General features: G+C 39.7%; 2 protein-coding genes across 4 annotated transcripts in view; one reads left to right on the forward strand and one right to left on the reverse strand.

Moving 5' to 3' along the window:
* Nucleotides 1-19,535, reverse strand: part of CEP57L1 (centrosomal protein 57 like 1) — a 78,068-nt gene extending 58,533 nt beyond the window's left edge. Inside the window, exon 1 of one of the 3 annotated variants that reach the window (XM_041753836.1) lies at nt 19,470-19,535. The gene's annotated coding sequence lies outside the window, so the exon portion shown is untranslated. The remainder of the gene's footprint in view (nt 1-19,469) is intronic. The other 2 variants (XM_041753847.1, XM_041753854.1) reach the window with 2 other exon arrangements.
* A 536-nt stretch (nt 19,536-20,071) lies between these two features.
* SESN1 (sestrin 1) overlaps nt 20,072-23,124 on the forward strand; it is a 100,949-nt gene continuing 97,896 nt past the window's right edge. The window contains exon 1 of the mRNA XM_041750690.1: nt 20,072-21,207. Coding sequence (XP_041606624.1) covers nt 20,950-21,207 — 258 coding nt within the window. The 5' untranslated portion in view covers nt 20,072-20,949. The remainder of the gene's footprint in view (nt 21,208-23,124) is intronic.

Here is a 23,124-nt window from a genome sequence, read left to right on the forward strand (position 1 = left end):
GGTGGGCTCTGCAGCGAGACTCCCTGAGGATGAATCCCGTGTAATCGGAGGCAAGTTTCTTAAAATTTCTGTCTTTCCCCCATCTGTCAAATGTGAATACTAAGACTACCTACGTATTTCAGAGAGCTGTATATAATGAATCAACATAAAGTTCTTAAAATACAGTTTGGCTCATGCCAAGAACTCAATAAAGCTTAGTTAATATTTTTTCTTCCTGTTTTGACTTTTTTTTTTGGTATAGGTGACACACAGTATTACATTAGTTTCAGATATACAACATAGTGATTGAACAAGTTTATATGTTATGTTCACTACAACTATAGCTACCCTCTGTCAAATCTTAGTTTTTCACTGATATCTAAAAATCGTTATATTTTGGATATCACACCTAACATGTTGCCAGTACAATCACCGCTGTGCATAATGACACTGAGAAACCTCAAAATCCTAAAATCCTTTTGAACTACCAAAACTCAAATTATATCCAGTATTGTCTTACTATTAGGCCATATTATATCCTAAAGTCTCTAAATAGGTAATCCATAAATAGCATACAAGATGACTTCACAAAATAGAATGCTCCATTCCCCACAATTTTTAACCTACTTAGCACAGTAACTTTACACTGCTGCAGTACAAACCCAATTTGTATAACTAATACCTTCTCTATACCCAGCCCTTCCCAAGTGACTTGTATAACTAATACGTTCTCTATACCCAGCTCTTCCCAAGTGACAATACTACTTTGGGGGTTGCTCTGATTTATTTGTTCTTTATTTCTGCTTAAGATGGTTAAATTTTTTATCAAGTACTGATGACCATTTGTCTGAATTTTAAGAGCTCACATACATTTGAATGTCCTAAAAGCACCTCAAATTCGTATTTACAATTTAATACACCATCTTCCCCCTAAAAACTGTTTTTTTAATCACAGTTAATGTTATTATCCCTCTACTCCCCAATGCTCAAGTCCGAAGAATTTCAACACCTAAGACGCTTCCTGAATCACCTACACTATTCCATCTTCACCGCCACTGACTGAGCCCTTATTTTTCTGCCTGGACTACTACAATGGCCTTCTAAAGTGATTTCTCTGCTACTAAGCTTGTTCCACTGGACTATCCTCTACTCTGCCTCCAGAGTGATCTACTTAAAATTATGACCAGCTATTGCCACTTCAATGCTTAAAACTCTTCAGTGACTCCTCACTGCTTTCAAAATAACGATTAAGCATGTTCTAGGGCATATAGGCTCTCCATGACCTTGTTCCTTTCTCTTGCTTCTACTATGCAAACACGTTTCTAGCATGTTCTCTCTTCCTAGAATATCCTTACCATGGAAGACACAGTTTACCAGTTAATCTGTCCATGAAGCTTTCCCTTTCCTGGCTCCCTGTAGCTGGGCTAATTAACTCTCCTCTTGTGTACCTATACACTTATTATATTGAAAGAATCTGTTCATGTCCTTCCCTTAAAAGGCAAGCCTTAAGGACAGGAATCAAGTTTCATTCACATTTGTAACCTTAGCACCTAATTCAATAGTTAGTAAACACTTGCTAAACTGAATTAAAAGCCACATAGAGCTCCAAGATAAATCCTACTGACAAGTCATCTCAATACAAAGGAAAATGTCTATGCCATTCAGACAAAAGAAAACAAAAGAAAGTTTGATCACTGACAGTAGTGTCTGAGTTATTCTGACAAAAAAGCAACACAAACACCTAGGTTTGTCATAACATTGCTTTTCTTGGCATTCAAAGCTCCATATTTACAATTCCATTTCTTTTCTTTTCTTTTCTTTTTTTACAATTCCATTTCTTATACCTACTAGCAAGCTCCAATATTTTAATTTTAACCATACCAACTTCTGATCCATATATCTGAAGTGAACAACTGTGCACAAAAGGGCCGAAGTAATCTACTGATGGGCAGAGTTGCTGACAAGTTAGTCTGTAAAGAGACACCACTGAGTCCTTACTTTTTTTCAAACTAGACTTGTTGGCACAGCTACTAAGGTCTTAACATGAGAAACAGCATATGTTGTTGAATAGCATGGAGGGCAAAAGGACAAAACTTGATTTGCCTGCCTATCTGAGGTAGAAGTTTAATTAAGATAATCAAAACATATTTTACTTAAAGTGCACCTATGAAAATTTGTATTAGCCTCTGCTTAATTATTCTAGTTCTTCAGCAGTTTTTAATGTGCATACTTTACTTTTAGCTGACTGTGCCAAATGCTGAAAGTGCTGAAAACCTTCCAATATATCCCTAACAGCCAAAATTCAAGAGGCATCGAAAAGACCCTATGATGGCTAAACACGAGATCATTATTGCTCCTAAGAACTTCCCTTGCATCCAAACAGAGGCTGCCTGTGACTATGTCTGCATAACTTGCTTCAAATAATATTGAGATGACTTTTCAGGAACGCTAATGTTAGGAATTGGCATAATTTTCAGTTTTCATTCCATTTCAGTTCCAATGGTATTTGCTGTCTAACATATGCCAGAATTTTTGCTAAGAGAGGGAGGTGGAAAGAGGAAGAGGTCACAGTTTTGGGTGAAATAAATGAAATCCTAAACAACTCAGGGCTTGAACTTGCTTCAAACTAGTACTAATTTGGTGCCTCCCATATAGTAGAGGGCTGACCCTCCAATGCTGATTTCATCATGACAGTTGGCTGAGTCTGCCAATCCAGGCCAGACCAAAACTGGCTAGGAAATCTAGCCTCCTTTAATATGACTAACTTTTATCCTTTAGTTTAAAACTTCCTATCAGCTACAAATTACAGCCCATCAAAAGACAGAGAAGACAGGCAGGCACCTGGGTGGCTCAGTTGGTTAAGTATCTGACTCTTGATTTCAACTCAGACTGTGATCTCAGGGTCATAATCTCAGATCTTGAGATCGAGTCCATGTGAGGCCTGAGTTGGGCTCCACACTGGGTGTGGAGCCTCCTTAAGATTCTATCTCCCTCTCCCTCTGCCCTCCCTCTCTTTAGAAAAAAAAAAAAAAAAAAAGCCTCTGAAATGCTTAATAGGGAGCAAATGACATCCTTCTTTGATTAAAGTTCATATAAATACAGATAAATCAAAGCCACTAAACTCAATTCTTTAAAATGTATATAGTCTTATACAATATATTCTTCATATCTGTACTAAAAGGCAAAATCTAAAATTATCAACTAATACTTGAAAAGTATTGTAATTTACAAAACCTTTATACATCAAATCTTAACTTAGCCTTACAAAGTGGCATACTAGCATTATAGTCTTTTTTGAACACATGAGGGAGCCAGGGCAAAACAGTCTTTTAGAATCTAAGGTCATAAGTGTAGTAAGTGGCAAAAACAGAATTCAAACTTACATCTCCAGGGATCCCTGGGTGGCGCAGCGGTTTGGCGCCTGCCTTTGGCCCAGAGCGCGATCCTGGAGACCCGGGATCGAATCCCACATCAGGCTCCCGGTGCATGGAGCCTGCTTCTCCCTCTGCCTATGTCTCTGCCCCTCTCTCTCTCTCTGTGACTATCATAAATAAATACAAATAAAAAAAAAAAAAACTTACATCTCCAGACTCTAAATGTGGTGCCCTTTCTGTTTCTGCACTGTTTTTACCATAAATCATAATTAATTCAATTTTTCCCTATACTTAGCCTCAGATTAAAAAAAAAAAACTAAGGGAGTCATTTTCTTAGTGCTATTCATTTATTTTTTAAAGATTTATTTATTTGTTTGTTTATTTATTTATGATAGACATAGAGAGAGATAGAGGCAGAGACACAGGAGGAGGGAGAAGCAAGCTCCACGCCGGGAGCCCGACGCGGGACTCGATCCTGGGACTCCAGGATCGTGCCCTGGGCCAAAGGCAGGCACTGAACCGCTGAGCCACCCAGGGATCTCCGCTTAGTGCTATTTATTTAAGGCAAAATTAAAATAAGTTTTCATTCACTAAGTGCACACACTGACAGTGGGTGGACCAACCAATACAGCTGCTGATAGCAGACAGAAGCCAACTTAACGTTGACACTTTCCCCTTGTATAAAAAGATCCATGCACAGAGAAACATGTTTGGCTGAGTATAATTCAATTTGTAAATATTCCAAAGCAAACAAACATTACAACTATCAGAAGTGTTTCCCCTTAAAAAAAATAAAATAAAATAAATAAAAAAATAAAAAAATAAAAAAAATTTAAAAAGAAGTGTTTTCCCTTGAAATAGACCTCCTGTGGAGATAACTGAGAAAAACATACAACGTCTTCAAAACAAAGTCTATTCTTTCCTTTAAAAAAAAAAATAGACATATGTTAACCCCAAATAAATATTTCTTTCCATTTTCCCTCGTGTCCACTAATCCCTCAACTGCCTCTGACAATGAAAGAATAAAATATTAACAACAGATGGTTTTTGAAGTTGGAAATGCATAACTCTTAGCCATCAGTGGTCATTAATTTAGCATTATCTTTAATATATTTATTATAGTTTCTGTGATTTAATTTAGTTGCCTTAACAAACATAATTTTGTTTTAGCAATGTCTGCACACATCTGTCTTCTGCACACATCTGTCTTCTGCACACATCTGTCTTCTTCAAGAGTAAAGGATCATATCTTATTCATTATTCTCTCATCCACTGGACTTATTATATGGTAGTCATTCAATAAGCATTTGTTGCCCTCAAATCAATTAATGTAGTAGAAATACATAAAACAAAATACATTTGAGTCTTACAGTTAACAAACATTTATTCACAAATGTACTGCATACATTTTACTTCCATAAGATCAGGATTTACCTTTAAATTATACTTGGCAACATGTTGTCTTTCATTGTAATGTGCCTTACAATCTTTGGCATCTTAGATTCAATGAATAGTCTTTATGAAAATATACATTAAGAATATTCTTCTCATGTAATTAAATAAGTAAATGCAAAGTGCTGATCATGGATCTCTAGATTACATAAAGATGTGAGGGGGTATCCTTTACGGATGGCTCCCCTACTAAATCAGTGAGTCAGGAAAAAAAAAATCAGTGAATTAGGTCTTCAAGAGCCAGAACTTTATTTTATTCGTCTTTGTATTTCTAGTATGTCCTCTCTAGTGGCTCAATAAAGATGAGCTAAATGAATAAAAACATCTGGTCTGGGGAAAAGAATGAGTAGGGGAGAGGGGATGATCTATGCTGTAAAGGATAAAAACAAATTATAAAGATAACTAGGTTTAAAAAAATAACAAGAAATATACTATTTTATTTTTATTATTATTATTTTTTTAACTCATGAGAGACAGAGAGAGAGAGGCAGAGACAAAGGCAGAGGGAGAAGCAGGCTCCATGCAGGAAGCCTGACGTGGGACTGGATCTGGGGTCTCCAGGATCACGCTCCGGGCAGAAGGCAGGCGCTAAACCGCTGAGCCACCCGGGCTGCCCTAATATTTTTTTAAATGACACAAAACTTTAATATCTTACCAATATATGTATATGTTCACATTAAACATGTGGGTAAGAAAAACAGAATGGAAAAAAAAAAAAAAAGAATGAAGCCAGCAATGAGATTGGTTTCTAAAATTTATGTCATAAATTATATATACATGTTAGAGCTGGCTCATAAATCTTTCAATAAGGGCAAAATAAATACATTCAACAATTTTATTTTTAAAAATATATTAAAATTTGCCAGAAATATTGGAGATTTAGACATTCAAAGCACATTACAGTAAATTGGAGACACCAAAGACAGAAGAACTGGAAAAAACATTAAAGAGTGAACTTGATATAAGTGGTTCATTCATTTATTGCAGAAAGATAGAAATAATACACACAGAAAAAACTGTATTCTGAGAATAGTATATATGAGAGTATTTCAGAAAATAGGCTTTTAAAAGGCTGAAAAATTAGAATTCAAATCGATCTTGTTAGGGAAGAATTCAAATTAAATTTTGTTAGCAATATCTTAAAAATAAAATCTGAAGATTCAAATTGAAAAGCCTCGGGATCCCTGGGTGGCGCAGCAGTTTGGCGCCTGCTTTTGGCCCAGGGCGCGATCCTGGAGACCCAGGATCGAATCCCACGTTGGGCTCCCGGTGCATGGAGCCTGCTTCTCCCTCTGCCTGTGTCTCTGCCTCTCTCTCTCTCTATCATAAATAAAATTTAAAAAAAAAAAATTGAAAAGCCTCTATGATTCAACTGGGCAACACACACACATGCCCATATACATGCCCAATATATACAAATAACACTTGATAAGCTATTTTCCAACAAGCCAAAATAAGAAAAACCAAGTAAGCACTTGGAGGCAAAACTCAAATCTTAGAAGTTTTCATTATAAGAAAAAAAATGGTAACTATGGATGGTGACAGATGTTAACCAAACTTATTGTGATCATTTTGCAATATATACAAATATGAAATAATTATCTTGTAAACCTGAAACTAATGTTATATGTCAATTATACCTCAATAAAAAAAGGTCTTTGAATAAATCACCTGAGAAAGTAACCATAGGCCTTCCTTTACTTATTTATCTAAAGATTCATTAGGAATATATATTTTTCAATTACAAAATTAATTTCTGAAAAAAGATCTTTCACTATTAAGACTCTCTATCCTCTCCCTTTATTTTCCTTTCTTGTCTTTTGTTCCATGAAATGGGAGTGATTTTGTGATACTACTGCACAACAGCAATCACAAATTAGCATCTAATTTAATTACCTTTATAGCCTTTTACAAATCTAAATCAGTAGGAGGTATTTAATAAAATCTCTAAATTTTCCATTCATCTCCTAGGTAACAGTACACACTTTCCATGAATTCATAATATTGTGCTTTTTAAAAAAGATTTTATTTATTTATTTGAAAGAGCACAAGCAGGGGGAGGGGCGGAGGAAGAGGGAGAAGCAGACTCCCTGCAGAGTGGGGAGTTGAGATGGGGCTCAATCCCAGGACCCCAAGATCATGACCTGAGTGAAAGTCAGACATTTAACCAATGGAGCCATCCAGGGGCCCCTCATATTGGGCTCCAGATTAAATATGCAACTCAAGTCACATGGATGGTAACACAATGAGAACTAATATGTACTTATGTTTGATGTGATCGCTGTAAATGCAGGTTAAGAAGGTCAACAGTGTTTTATAGATAAAGAAAATGGGGTTTTAGAAAGGTTAGTAATATGTATAAGGTAAAGAAAATGGGGTTTTAAAAAGGTTAGTAATATGTATAAGGTAAATGACAGAGGCAAGAATTTAAATGTCTAACTTCAAAGTCAATGGTCTCATGGAATTGCTATGCTGCTTCTCCCCAAAGTTAGCAAAACATCTTAATGTGTTCTCAGCCATGTACAATCTTATTTCCCAGCCTTCTCAATGTACTTATGAAAATTTAGCAACTGAAAGCAGTTCTTCTAAATTCCATAACATTTTTATTTGTTGTATCAAAAATAAGACACGCAGTATGAAACTAAGAACTCTAAACAATGAAAAAAAAAGAACTCTAAACAATGTAAAACTGTATCATACTAAATAAAATCTTATGTGAGTAATTATATTTCCCTAAAGTATACATTCTTCAAATGTTTCATATCATACAGATATGTTATTGATGAACTACGCGTTTTTAGTAATTTTTATGATAAAGCTGGATATGGAGTCCTTGCTCAGAAATACAATCTTTTATGCTATTTTATGAGAAAAATAATTACCATATTTTTACTTTTTATAACTTTTCCCAATTAAGAAGCTTAAAACACAAAATATTATTAAAATAAATTATAAATTTGATAAAAATGAAATATAATTCAAGGACCCATTATAAAATCTTAGCAAATATTGGCAATGATAGGATTATACAAAACAGCACTCTTCAGTTCAAATACAAAGCACTTTATAAACATTTTGTTAATCTCAATCAAACTGAACGACAAATATTACTTTACATAAAGATGATTATTTATTTATTTGCTGCAAGTGTTGCCGAGGATAGAAGGGTCAGAGGGAGAGGGAAAGAGAGAATCTTAAGCAGACTCCATGCCCAGCATAAAGTCCTATGCAAGGCTTGATTGATTTCAAGACCCTGAGATCATGACTTGAGCTGAAATCAAGAGTCAGATGCTTAACCGACTGAGCCACCCAGGCACCCCAAAAGATGGTTATTTTAAAAGATACTATTTCTTGAATATCAATATATGCCAGATGCTAATCTAAAAACTGTATATACACTATCTCATTAAACATTCACAACAGTCATTGGAAAGGAGGGAATTATCTTCCTTGTACACATCACACTAAGGCTATCTCATCTCCCACATTCAAGGTTAGGGAGGTTAAAAAAATTGGCCAAATTCACACTCTTAGCAAAACAGAGACTTAGAATTCAAATCTAAGATTCTGGGACTCTGAGGTCCATGCTCTGTTGACGATTTGAATATATAATATACCTCTCAACAACAGTTAAGGTTTCCTGTGCAAGTTGTTCCAAAGCAGTATTAGGTACCGTTCACTTGCATGACTTGTAAGTCCTTCAAAAGTATGATTAACATGTCCAAACCTGGACTCAGTAACCTCCCATTCCAAGACTGGTGTTTCTAGTATACTCCCTACTCTGACTAATGGAAGGAGTTAGGCTTCACCATCTGGATAGTAGTCAACCCATGACTTTTTTTTATCTCCCATATCCAAATAGTCACTAAATTCTGTTGATTCTACCTCCTAAACATCATTCTTTCTTCATTATCTCTCATATAGACCTTCAGCTACTACCCTATGTCTATCCCTCACCGTTCAGACAAGCTTCTTCAAAGAATGGTCTATATTCCACTTAAATTGAATGCTTCTTAAGGGCAATTCTGAACAGGTGCTTTTTATGAATGCTACTGTATACTTATCACCCATCACAGAGTTGTCCACAGTAGGTTTTCAATAAATACTGAACATATGAATGCAAATATCTGGCTTCCATCCCTCTTAATGCTATATATAGCATATGTGCTATCAAGTGACCACAGTATGTAAACTTCCTTTGTTCTGATTCCAAGTTCCTAAGCAATGAGATGACTTTTCATGTAATTTTCTTATAGAGAAAACTCTTTGGTTGGAGAATCTAGATGCTATCTACTTGGCAAATGCCTCAAAGCACATTAATAAACTGGCATTCTGATAAATTCATCATTCTCAAATACACCCACACACAACAGACAATTTCCATGTCTCACAAACTCTCACACACTTAGCACAATTGTGATTCTAAGCCCACAAGACTTTGGAGTGTTTTTTCATGGTAAATTCATCAATGAATTTCATAATAAAAGCTTCTTAGAGACCAGCCAGTCAGCTTTTTCTTTGATTAATGCACCATTCATTTAAAGCAGCAATTCCTCTATATATGTTATACTTTTTCTTTATATATTTTACTATCTTGCAACAACATAAGGCATGTAGAAATCTGGTAAAAATGTTAGCAAATTCAATTTCATGAGGGTGAGCACTGTAATTCACTAGCAATAAAAGTTCTCTTTTAAGACAAATTTTCTGGGGTGCCTGGGTGGCTCAGTCCATTAAGCATCTGCCTTCAGCTCAGATCATGATCTTGGGGTCCTGGGATCAAGCCCTGTGCCCGGCCCCCAGCTTAGCAGGGAGTCTGCCCCTCCCCCACCCCGACTTATGTGAGTTCTTTCTCAAATAATTAAAATCTTTTTAAAAAGACATTTCCTGGGATCCCTGGGTGGCACAGCAGTTTGGCGCCTGCCTTTGGCCCAGGGCGCGATCCTGGAGACCCGGGATCGAATCCCACGTCGGGCTCCCGGTGCATGGAGCCTGCTTCTCCCTCTGCCTGTGTCTCTGCCTCTCTCTCTCTCTCTCTCTGTGTGGCTATCATAAATAAAAAAAATTAAAAAAAAAGGAATGTATCATATGAATCCTTAAAAAAAAAAAAAAGACATTTCCTAAAATGTCTTCATCAATAAAGTACCTTCTACCAATTATCTTGTGTTTTTGTAAACAATAGGTAAATACTGCAATACCTTTGAAAATTCTGTGACATATTTTTCTTCCCCTGATCCACCAAATATGTACGAAGTTCATACTAGATGCCAAGCACTGTACTCAGAGCTGGGGATGATGAGCAAATATCAGCACTGTCGTTGCTTTTCTGTGCTCAAGCTTTAGAAACACTCAATGGGGTGCCTGGGTGGCTCAGTCAGTTAAGCATCTGACTTTTTATTTCTTTTTTTTTTTTTTTATAAATTTATTTATTTATTTATGATAGTCCAAAGAGAGAGAGAGACACAGAGACACAGGCAGAGGGAGAAGCAGGCTCCATGCACCAGGAGCCCGACGTGGGATTCGATCCCGGGTCTCCAGGATCGCGCCCTGGGCCAAAGGCAGGCGCCAAACCGCTGCGCCACCCAGGGATCCCTCTGACTTTTTATTTCAACACGGGGTCATGATCTCAGGGTCATGAGATCAAACCCCACACCAGGCTCCACACTGAGTGTGGAATCTGCTTGAGATTCTCTCTCCCCTCTCTCATAAATACATTCAACAATTTTATTTTTAAAAATATATTAAAATTTGCCAGAAATATTGGAGATTTAGACATTCAAAGCACATTACAGTAAATTGGAGACACCAAAGACAGAAGAACTGGAAAAAACATTAAAGAGTGAACTTGATATAAGTGGTTCATTCATTTATTGCAGAAAGATAGAAATAATACACACAGAAAAAACTGTATTCTGAGAATAGTATATATGAGAGTATTTCAGAAAATAGGCTTTTAAAAGGCTGAAAAATTAGAATTCAAATCGATCTTGTTAGGGAAGAATTCAAATTAAATTTTGTTAGCAATATCTTAAAAATAAAATCTGAAGATTCAAATTGAAAAGCCTCGGGATCCCTGGGTGGCGCAGCAGTTTGGCGCCTGCTTTTGGCCCAGGGCGCGATCCTGGAGACCCAGGATCGAATCCCACGTTGGGCTCCCGGTGCATGGAGCCTGCTTCTCCCTCTGCCTGTGTCTCTGCCTCTCTCTCTCTCTATCATAAATAAAATTTAAAAAAAAAAAATTGAAAAGCCTCTATGATTCAACTGGGCAACACACACACATGCCCATATACATGCCCAATATATACAAATAACACTTGATAAGCTATTTTCCAACAAGCCAAAATAAGAAAAACCAAGTAAGCACTTGGAGGCAAAACTCAAATCTTAGAAGTTTTCATTATAAGAAAAAAATGGTAACTATGGATGGTGACAGATGTTAACCAAACTTATTGTGATCATTTTGCAATATATACAAATATGAAATAATTATCTTGTAAACCTGAAACTAATGTTATATGTCAATTATACCTCAATAAAAAAGGTCTTTGAATAAATCACCTGAGAAAGTAACCATAGGCCTTCCTTTACTTATTTATCTAAAGATTCATTAGGAATATATATTTTTCAATTACAAAATTAATTTCTGAAAAAAGATCTTTCACTATTAAGACTCTCTATCCTCTCCCTTTATTTTCCTTTCTTGTCTTTTGTTCCATGAAATGGGAGTGATTTTGTGATACTACTGCACAACAGCAATCACAAATTAGCATCTAATTTAATTACCTTTATAGCCTTTTACAAATCTAAATCAGTAGGAGGTATTTAATAAAATCTCTAAATTTTCCATTCATCTCCTAGGTAACAGTACACACTTTCCATGAATTCATAATATTGTGCTTTTTAAAAAGATTTTATTTATTTATTTGAAAGAGCACAAGCAGGGGGAGGGGCGGAGGAAGAGGGAGAAGCAGACTCCCTGCAGAGTGGGGAGTTGAGATGGGGCTCAATCCCAGGACCCCAAGATCATGACCTGAGTGAAAGTCAGACATTTAACCAATGGAGCCATCCAGGGGCCCCTCATATTGGGCTCCAGATTAAATATGCAACTCAAGTCACATGGATGGTAACACAATGAGAACTAATATGTACTTATGTTTGATGTGATCGCTGTAAATGCAGGTTAAGAAGGTCAACAGTGTTTTATAGATAAAGAAAATGGGGTTTTAGAAAGGTTAGTAATATGTATAAGGTAAAGAAAATGGGGTTTTAAAAAGGTTAGTAATATGTATAAGGTAAATGACAGAGGCAAGAATTTAAATGTCTAACTTCAAAGTCAATGGTCTCATGGAATTGCTATGCTGCTTCTCCCCAAAGTTAGCAAAACATCTTAATGTGTTCTCAGCCATGTACAATCTTATTTCCCAGCCTTCTCAATGTACTTATGAAAATTTAGCAACTGAAAGCAGTTCTTCTAAATTCCATAACATTTTTATTTGTTGTATCAAAAATAAGACACGCAGTATGAAACTAAGAACTCTAAACAATGAAAAAAAAAGAACTCTAAACAATGTAAAACTGTATCATACTAAATAAAATCTTATGTGAGTAATTATATTTCCCTGAAGTATACATTCTTCAAATGTTTCATATCATACAGATATGTTATTGATGAACTACGCGTTTTTAGTAATTTTTATGATAAAGCTGGATATGGAGTCCTTGCTCAGAAATACAATCTTTTATGCTATTTTATGAGAAAAATAATTACCATATTTTTACTTTTTATAACTTTTCCCAATTAAGAAGCTTAAAACACAAAATATTATTAAAATAAATTATAAATTTGATAAAAATGAAATATAATTCAAGGACCCATTATAAAATCTTAGCAAATATTGGCAATGATAGGATTATACAAAACAGCACTCTTCAGTTCAAATACAAAGCACTTTATAAACATTTTGTTAATCTCAATCAAACTGAACGACAAATATTACTTTACATAAAGATGATTATTTATTTATTTGCTGCAAGTGTTGCCGAGGATAGAAGGGTCAGAGGGAGAGGGAAAGAGAGAATCTTAAGCAGACTCCATGCCCAGCATAAAGTCCTACGCAAGGCTTGATTGATTTCAAGACCCTGAGATCATGACTTGAGCTGAAATCAAGAGTCAGATGCTTAACGACTGAGCCACCCAGGCACCCCAAAAGATGGTTATTTTAAAAGATACTATTTCTTGAATATCAATATATGCCAGATGCTAATCTAAAAACTGTATATACACTATCTCATTAAACATTCACAACAGTCATTGGAAAGGAGGGAATTATCTTCCTTGTACACATCACACTAAGGTTATCTCATCTCCCACATTCAAGGTTAGGGAGGTTAAAAAATTGGCCAAATTCACACTCTTAGCAAAACAGAGACTTAGAATTCAAATCTAAGATTCTGGGACTCTGAGGTCCATGCTCTGTTGACGATTTGAATATATAAATATACCTCTCAACAACAGTTAAGGTTTCCTGTGCAAGTTGTTCCAAAGCAGTATTAGGTACCGTTCACTTGCATGACTTGTAAGTCCTTCAAAAGTATGATTAACATGTCCAAACCTGGACTCAGTAACCTCCCATTCCAAGACTGGTGTTTCTAGTATACTCCCTACTCTGACTAATGGAAGGAGTTAGGCTTCACCATCTGGATAGTAGTCAACCCATGACTTTTTTTTATCTCCCATATCCAAATAGTCACTAAATTCTGTTGATTCTACCTCCTAAACATCATTCTTTCTTCATTATCTCTCATATAGACCTTCAGCTACTACCCTATGTCTATCCCTCACCGTTCAGACAAGCTTCTTCAAAGAATGGTCTATATTCCACTTAAATTGAATGCTTCTTAAGGGCAATTCTGAACAGGTGCTTTTTATGAATGCTACTGTATACTTATCACCCATCACAGAGTTGTCCACAGTAGGTTTTCAATAAATACTGAACATATGAATGCAAATATCTGGCTTCCATCCCTCTTAATGCTATATATAGCATATGTGCTATCAAGTGACCACAGTATGTAAACTTCCTTTGTTCTGATTCCAAGTTCCTAAGCAATGAGATGACTTTTCATGTAATTTTCTTATAGAGAAAACTCTTTGGTTGGAGAATCTAGATGCTATCTACTTGGCAAATGCCTCAAAGCACATTAATAAACTGGCATTCTGATAAATTCATCATTCTCAAATACACCCACACACAACAGACAATTTCCATGTCTCACAAACTCTCACACACTTAGCACAATTGTGATTCTAAGCCCACAAGACTTTGGAGTGTTTTTTTCATGGTAAATTCATCAATGAATTTCATAATAAAAGCTTCTTAGAGACCAGCCAGTCAGCTTTTTCTTTGATTAATGCACCATTCATTTAAAGCAGCAATTCCTCTATATATGTTATACTTTTTCTTTATATATTTTACTATCTTGCAACAACATAAGGCATGTAGAAATCTGGTAAAAATGTTAGCAAATTCAATTTCATGAGGGTGAGCACTGTAATTCACTAGCAATAAAAGTTCTCTTTTAAGACAAATTTTCTGGGGTGCCTGGGTGGCTCAGTCCATTAAGCATCTGCCTTTAGCTCAGATCATGATCTTGGGGTCCTGGGATCAAGCCCTATGCCCGGCCCCCAGCTTAGCAGGGAGCCTGCCCCTCCCCCACCCCGACTTATGTGAGTTCTTTCTCAAATAATTAAAATCTTTTTAAAAAGACATTTCCTGGGATCCCTGGGTGGCGCAGCGGTTTGGCGCCTGCCTTTGGCCCAGGGCGCGATCCTGGAGACCCGGGATCGAATCCCACGTCGGGCTCCCGGTGCATGGAGCCTGCTTCTCCCTCTGCCTGTGTCTCTGCCTCTCTCTCTCTCTCTGTGTGTGTGACTATCATAAAAAAAAAAAAAAAAAAAAAAAAGGAATGTATCATATGAATCCTTAAAAAAAAAAAAAAAGACATTTCCTAAAATGTCTTCATCAATAAAGTACCTTCTACCAATTATCTTGTGTTTTTGTAAACAATAGGTAAATACTGCAATACCTTTGAAAATTCTGTGACATATTTTTCTTCCCCTGATCCACCAAATATGTACGAAGTTCATACTAGATGCCAAGCACTGTACTCAGAGCTGGGGATGATGAGCAAATATCAGCACTGTCGTTGCTTTTCTGTGCTCAAGCTTTAGAAACACTCAATGGGGTGCCTGGGTGGCTCAGTCAGTTAAGCATCTGACTTTTTATTTCAACACGGGTCATGATCTCAGGGTCATGAGATCAAACCCCACACCAGGCTCCACACTGAGTGTGGAATCTGCTTGAGATTCTCTCTCCCTCTCTCTGCCCCCTCCCACTCCCCTGCAGGCACTCTCTCTCTCTCAAATAATAAACACATTTTTAAAAAGAAGCAGACACATTTTCATAAAATTATCACAGAGCATTATAAAACTACATTTGTAACTTATTCGCAAGTAGAGGCATATGGTAAAATAAGAGTATATTTATAATAGAGACGTTTGTTCAGATCAGGTAAACTGAGAAAGTGGTATGTGAGTTAAGATCTATAGGAACGGGAGTCAAAGACAGGCTAAAGAAGTCTGAACAAAGAACACAGTACACATACTGCCTCTGTACTCACTATCTCCAGTTCTTCTCCCATTCTCTCTTAAATAAAATGCCCACCTGACTTTTATATTCTTTACTCAACCGAAACTGCTCTCAAGATCCTCAATGACCCCCTTATTACTAAATGTAGTGGTCAATTATCAATCCTTATCTCACTTGATCCAGAGCAGCACTGCACATACGTAGTACTCCTTGACCACCTTCACCACGCTCTGTGGGTTTTCCTGTGTTCACTAGCTGCTCCTGCATAGTCACCTTTGCAGATGACTCCAGATCAACCCAAACCCTACGGAGTACCTCTTTTTGTGATACCAACTATACGCTAGCTTTAACTTCTATTAAAACACTACTGTGAAATCCAGTTATTCTATCTACAGCCAGATCTTTTACCTCATCTCTGTGCTCTTTTACCTAACTTGCCTACTCCATACCTCTACTTGAATATCTTAGAGGCATCTTAAACTTTACATGGCCAAACAAGACTCTTGATTTCCATCTCCTTACCTCTGTACACAAAACTGTAGACATCCTCACAACATGAAATGGCAATTCCTTTCTTCTCGTTGTTTAGCCTAAAAACTTTGGAGTCATCTTCGACTCCTATACACTCACACCTCATATCCAATCTATCAGTAAAACTTGTTAGCTAAACAAACACAACAGGTCCAGACTATGGGCCTCTTCCCATTGCCTCCACTGTTAGCACCCTGGTCCAAGCTACCACTATCATCTCTCACCTGGATTATCACTTTAGCTTGCTAACTAGTGTCTCTGCTTCTACACTCGCTTCCTCCTAATCTATGCTCAACACAGTTTCAAAGAAGTAATCATTTTGAAAAGTCAGATCATGCAACTGATCTGCTTTAAGCCCTCCAATGGCTTTCCTTTTTTTTTTTTTAAATTTTTATTTATTTATGATAGTCACACACACAGAGAGAGAGAGAGAGACAGAGACAGAGGCAGAGACACAGGCAGAGGGAGAAGCAGGCTCCATGCACCAAGAGCCCGACGTGGGATTCGATCCCGGGTCTCCAGGATCGCGCCCTGGGCCAAAGGCAGGCGCCAAACCACTGCGCCACCCAGGGATCCCCCTCCAATGGCTTTCCTAATTCAGTTAAAGGTCAAGGTCCTTTCAACCACCTATGTGACCTCCTTCCTCTGTGACCTCAAGTTATTCTCCTCCCCTGCACTTACTGTGCTCCAGTCACATTGCTATTTCTTTGCTCCTGCCCAGAGGCCTTTGTACTGGCTGTTCTCTTCCCAGGAACGTTCTTCCTCCAAGGCTCGGCACAGCTTATTCCTCCTTCTACTTCATATTCCCTCAAATGTCTCCTTCTTGATTAGGTCTCTGACAACCTTATTTAAAAGTGAACCTTGCCCTCCCCCCCCCCCCCCGCCCCCACACACACAATCTGGTACTTCACAGTCCCCTTCCTGGTTGGCTCTTATTTTTTCTCTACCACATTTGTCTTCATTTGCCTCATACATTACATATTTATTGTTGATCTCCCCCTAATAGAATGTAAGGTCAATGAGAGTAGGAACTTTTGTACAGGTGACCTTTGAACAACGTGGGGGGTTAGAGGTGCCAACTCCCCACCAGGAAGTAAAAAAAAAAAAAAATCCCATAACTTTTAATACATAGAACTTTTGACTCCCCCCAAACTTAACTACTAGAAGCCTACTGTTGACTAGAAGCCTTGCACATAACATAAGCAACACATACTCTGTATACATATTATATACAGTATTCTTAAAATAAGTAAGCTAGAGAAAAGAAAATGCTATTACAAAAGCATTTAAGGAAGATAGATTTACACTATGTACTGTATTTATCAAAAAACAATCCACACGTAAGCAGACCTGTGCAGTTCAAATCCATGTTGTTCAAGTGTCAATGTATATTGTGCTCAATGACATATGTACTTGTCCCATTACATAGCACTCAACAGATATGTTGGAAATTTGAAATTAGGTGGAAATAGGAAAACCAGCGAATGAATAAAGATCTGTATGGCTGAAGTAGAGAGAGGTGGAGAGTGGTAGATACACGAAGTGAGACTGCAGTGGTGGAAAGAGACCAGAGGCTATTAGGCTTTTTACAAACAAGTTTTGCCTTAAGAATAGTGAGACAGCAATGAATGATTTTAAGAGAGAAATCTGGCCAGGACGTGCATTTCAAAAAGTTCAGTATGGCTCCAGTGTGGAGAACTAATGGAGAAAGGCCAGAGTGAACAATCACTAATACAATGGTCTTGGCAACAGATTACGGCAGTTTGGAAAAAGCTGTGCTTACGGAGCTCACGGGTACAGCTGGATGGAGCTATACGTCTACAAGTCACAGGTGGCAGTGGAACCATGTGTGTGGATGGGAGCCGTCTCAACTATGCAGGCAAAAGGGGATCTAGATTTAAGAAACTACTCCGTACATTGGACAAGGAGGAGGAGCCCCAAAAAAGGACAAAAAAGGATTGTCTTTTTAAATTTTTTGAAATCATACTCACAAATTCACATTTTTTTTTTTTAAATCAGATTTAAACCAAGTAGCATAAAAGTAGCAAGGCCTTTCCAAATCAGACTAATTCATTGAAACTGTCAAATCTGTTCAAGGTCAGGTCACCCTCAGAAACCATCCGGAAAATTCACAGGGCTGGTCTCTTTGCAGCTTCAAAGTAGATCAACACACAGGAAGTTACCCTTCCCAAAATAAGAGGGGATTTTGGCTTATTGCAGTTTCCTGAAAGTACTGTCTCTCCCTTCTGAGCCTCACCATAGGCTTCTTCCGGTCCTCTTCCCCTGCGATGAAGAATTTCCCTGACTTTCCAGGAGTAAGCCAAGAGACCCTCTTTCTAGACGTCCCAGATAGCCAGCTACCATACTGTGTACTGTAATTGTGTGTTTTACTACCAGATGCCATCACCGGGGAGGGGGCTGGGGCTTTTCCCCCTGTTGCATACTCAGCACCTCACAAGGAGAAATTTCTAAAATTCAAAAACGGAATTTAAATTTAAAACTTAAATAAGCTATTTAGAATGACTTATTTGACGTTACTATTATCATTATGATTTAAAATTTAAATAAGTTATCTAAAATAACTTATTTGACTTTATTATTATCATTATCATTTTTTTTTTTAAAGTTTCTATTTAAGTGGCCTCTACACCCAACACGGGGCTCGAACTCCCCACCCGGGGAACTGAGCCGCCCCGGCCATCCATCCCACCACGCGGAGAATTAAAATCTCATTGATGGACCGGACGGCCCTTCACACCTTGACTTTTCTCGAGGTACGACTTTTTTTTTTTTTTTTTTTTTTTTACAAACAAACATGAACTTTTTACGCAAATGAACCTTCTAAAATATACTAAATCGGGCAGCCGGGGTGGCTCAGTGGTTTAGCTCTGCCTGCAGCCCAGGGCGTGACCCTGGGGACCCCGGATCGAGTCCCGCATGGAGCTCCCTGCATGGAGCCTGCTTCTCTCTCTGTCTCTCATGAGTAAATAAATAAAATCTTAAAAAAATAAACATACTAAATCTTGGGAGATTTTTTTTTTTTAAATAGCATCACCTAAGCGGGGGGGGGGGGGGGGCGGGAGCCTGCAAACGTTCCCATCCAGGGATGCTCGTGCAAAATGGATCTGACATCTGGCTTCTGCTCGGGATCTCCTTTGGGCGCAGAAAACACACAACACCCCCCGCGCAAAGGCGGACCAAGGGCCGGCGCCCGGGGTCACCTAAGGCCGCCCTGGCGGGTCCCCCCGCAGAGGCGCGAGCGGAGGCCGCGCGTTCCCGCCGCGTCCCTTCCTCGCGCCCCAACGTGCCCTCCGCCCGGGGCGCCCGCGCTACTCCTTCCCAGACACACCGGACAAAATCCCCTGGACTTAGGCCATCTTCTAGATGCCTCGATCTCCAAAATCCCTGAGGAAACGAAGGAAAAAAAAAAAAAAGCCTCAATTGGCAGCCAAAACCCCCCAGCGCTCCCCAAATCGACGCTTACCAAGCTCCGTCCGCGCTAACCGTTGGCTCCAAGGCCGCCACGGGCAACGTCGCAGGGGCTCCTGGGGACTGTAGTTTCTATCGCCCGCAGAACGCGCCGGTACATCAAAACTACACTTCCCAGAAGCCAATGCGACGACGCTCCCCCCCACCCCCACCCCCGCCTTCTTCAATCTCGGATTTGGCGTAATAAAGACACCGTCACTCTTTCCAAGCTGATCTTAAGTGAGGATGCAGTTTCCTCCAGATGTGTGTCTAAGCCCTCTTGGCCGTGCTCGGCCTCTCTCCGTCATAGCTTCATTGTACTTGCACTTCTTAACTTTTCTTTCTTACGTCACGGGACGGAAACGCCCCCGACGCAAAAAAAAAAAAAAAGTCCCTTCGGCGCATGCGCCCTGCTCGCCCTCACGCATGCGTAGCAGCCGGTTGCAGTTGGCGGCCGGGCGCGGACTTGGGGTCCGGAGGTAGCCCGTCGGAGGGCGGGGCTCTTTCCAATGGCTTTGCCTCCGCGGGTCGCGTCTGCTTGGGCGGGGAAGAGGGCGCTGGGGCAGGGGCGGCTCCTGGTTTATGCCGGGCGGAGAAAGGGGAGGGGCTGCAGGGGGGTGAGGACCCCATCTCCCCTCCCTCCTCCCGCCCTCTGGGCCGAGCCCCACCGATGGGGCTGGGCGAAGGGGCGGGCTCTGCGCCTGGGGCCTCGCTTCTGCGCCAGCTCGGCGGCCCGGCCCTTGCGCGGGTCCGGCTTAGCGGGCGGTGGGCGAGGACGCAGGTAGAGGAAAAGAAGCGGCGTCTGCCCGGGGTGTCGCCGGGGCCGGGGACGCTTCCCTCCAACGCTGCATCGCTGCAGGGGCTGCCGCGCCCCGCCCTGCACCCCGCACCCTCTCTCTCTCCAAGGAGCGCCCGGGTCTCCGCCCCCGGCGGCCGGCGAGCAAGGAGGGCTCGGCGAGGCTTCCCGGGCAGCTGCTTCCCCGGCCGCCGAGGCGGAGGGCGGAGCTGCAGAGGGCAGGGCCCGGCGCGGGAGGAGGGGCGGGGTGGGAGTGCTCCCGGGACTCGGTGGCTGCGCGGACGAGAATCCCCGAATGGCTGGGAGCGCCTTCCCCTGCGAGCTGCCTTCCTGGGCAGAGCTGGGGTTTGACAGCTGCACGACGTGAGGATATCCGCTGACCCGCGAGGCGGAGGAGCGCACTTCCCCGGGGCGGCCTGTCCGGCCGAGCCAGCGCTGCAGGGTTTCATCTTTCCAACTTCTCTTTGCGCGCGCGTCTCTGCCAAGAGGACCGCCCTGCCCCTTCTGTAGGAGAGAAGGGTGAGTCCGAAAAGACGCTCTGCGGTTCCAGATGTCACCGAGACCGCTGTGCTTCCACGACGACTCGATGCCCCTGGCTTTCTTCTTCTCTCGTGCCTCGTTTTAAAAGTGACGAAGTGCTCGCGGGGACATGCCGACGGGGCACTGAAGGCGGCCCGAGGAGACCCTCCCCCCGGTTGTCATGGCTGAAGGAGACAGCGAAGTGAGATGGGACGGGCTGTGCAGTAGGGACCCGAGCACTAGAGAGACCGCGCTGGACAGCATCAGGCAGACGGTCCTGAGAAGAACCGAGGGTCTTCGTCCCCCAGACGGGCTCCCACCCCCGGCGGTTTCTTTGGATGGGTTGAATAGACTTCTTGCTCACCTGCTCATGCTCTCTAAGAGATGTCCCTTTAAAGATGTAAGAGAGAAAAGTGAATTTATTTTGAAGAGCGTCCAGGTAAGAAAACATTGTGATTGCAACTGCCCGCCCGGTGCAAGTGCAGGTTTACTTGCAGCCACTCCCTCTGGGTTGTGGGCTCCCAGTCGGTGGTTCTGCGAGCCCCTTACGAATTCATTCCGCAGCTCGGGGTGGCTTGGAAAGCGTGGAATTTGGGGCCCAGACTGTACAAGATGAACTAAAGTAAAAGCCATTTTCAAATAAGAGTAAACAAGTATTGTGTTTCTAGAGAGGTGTTTTTTTTTTTTTTTTTTTTAGCAGAAATTGCATTCCTCTAGGAAAACTGTGAGACAGTTACAGTTAATCGCAAGTGAAGACTTGCTTTTTTTTTTCTTGCATTCATTTTTACATGTTGGAAAGGGATAGCCAGGATGCTTTTCACATCGTTACAAACGATATTCTGTGTGGATGGTTTCTCACTTACAAGCCTCTGAGATAATCAAGCGTATTAAGTGTTCCTTCACTAATTCAGGATAATTGGTCAGTTTTCTCATGTTCTTGAAAACAAAACAAAAAATCAGGGTCTGTTCTCTAGAGGCGACCTTTTTTTTTTTTTTTAATGAATCACATAAAATAATAAAAGCCTAGATTAGAAAGGAGGTGACATTTTAAGATTGAAAAGTTGAACCCACGTTTAGTAGAATGGCAGAAACACTCGTGGTAAATTACTCAATTAGTTTTCTCTGTGTTTGCCTCAGTTGCGTGATTTTTCTTTTTCACACAGGCATCTTTTTAAGTTTTCAGTGCAACAGATTAAAAATGTTAATTTTCCTCCTGTTCTGTGCATAACCAATCTGTCCAGTTTTATTGGAGGACTTATCAGAAGGGTTTTATTTTGACTTTTTTGTTTTGTTTAGAGAAAGTTTGTTTTTAGATCATAAGAATGGTCAGTAACACTCTGCTGGTCAGTCTGAATTACTACACGTGTTGAAGTCATTTATGAAAAGCTCTTAAAACTTATAATTCACTTGGGTGTATATATATATATATATATATATATATGTAAGCTAAGATTAATAGTTTTTTCTATTTTGGTTGGTTTAAAGCAACAGAAAAAATAATCATGTTCATAAAATGAAGACCGTTTAAGATCTTGGGATAGTTCTTCTCACAAAGTTTGGGAACAACCGTTACAATTCATTTGTCCAGAGTTACCAGAGAGGAATTAATTTTCTAGATACCTAAGCCTTAAAAGTTATTTCTCTATTTCTTAGACTGCAGTGTCTACAACCACCATTATGGATCATCATTAATCACATCAAGTACTGTTGTTTAGCTGAGGGTGAAGTGTATAGGGCTATATGATCCATTTTTAAAAATATTTGTGTTCGATTTTTAATAGTTTTTCTGTTCCTCCCCCTTACTGTCAACATACTTTTCACTTTGGTCTCTCCTGAATCTTTAATTTTGTTGCTTATTTATATTCAAATGGAAGAGCAGATAACCAATTTAGTTCAGAATTATATTGAAAACAGGAGTAATTAGGCTCTGGGGAGTGCAGGGTCAAAGGACTGTGATATATTGGTGAGTAAATGGGTACTGGAGTCAGACCTAGGCTCAAATTCTCCTCCTTTATTAATGTGCTGTATAACCTTGGACAAGTTACTTGATCTCTCTTAGCTTGGATTTCCACATCTATAAAATGGGAATAATAACATAGAGCTGTTGTGAGAATTAAATGAGATGTAAAGTGCCCCAGTATAAAATGAATGCTTCTCTCCTTTTTCACAAGTGAAAGACATAGACCATGTGATAGATATTTCAGAATTCACTCATCCTGGAAAAAAATTCAAGAATCCCCTCCACTGTGAAGGTTTTCCATAGATTTATATTCTTTTTTTTTTTTCATCTTTGCATCTATTGCACTTAATTCTTGTTACTATTATAACAGGCACTCTTATATTGTGCTATAATCAC

Source organism: Vulpes lagopus, chromosome 1 (assembly GCF_018345385.1).
Source record: "Vulpes lagopus strain Blue_001 chromosome 1, ASM1834538v1, whole genome shotgun sequence".
NCBI classification, from domain to species: Eukaryota; Metazoa; Chordata; class Mammalia; order Carnivora; family Canidae; genus Vulpes; species Vulpes lagopus.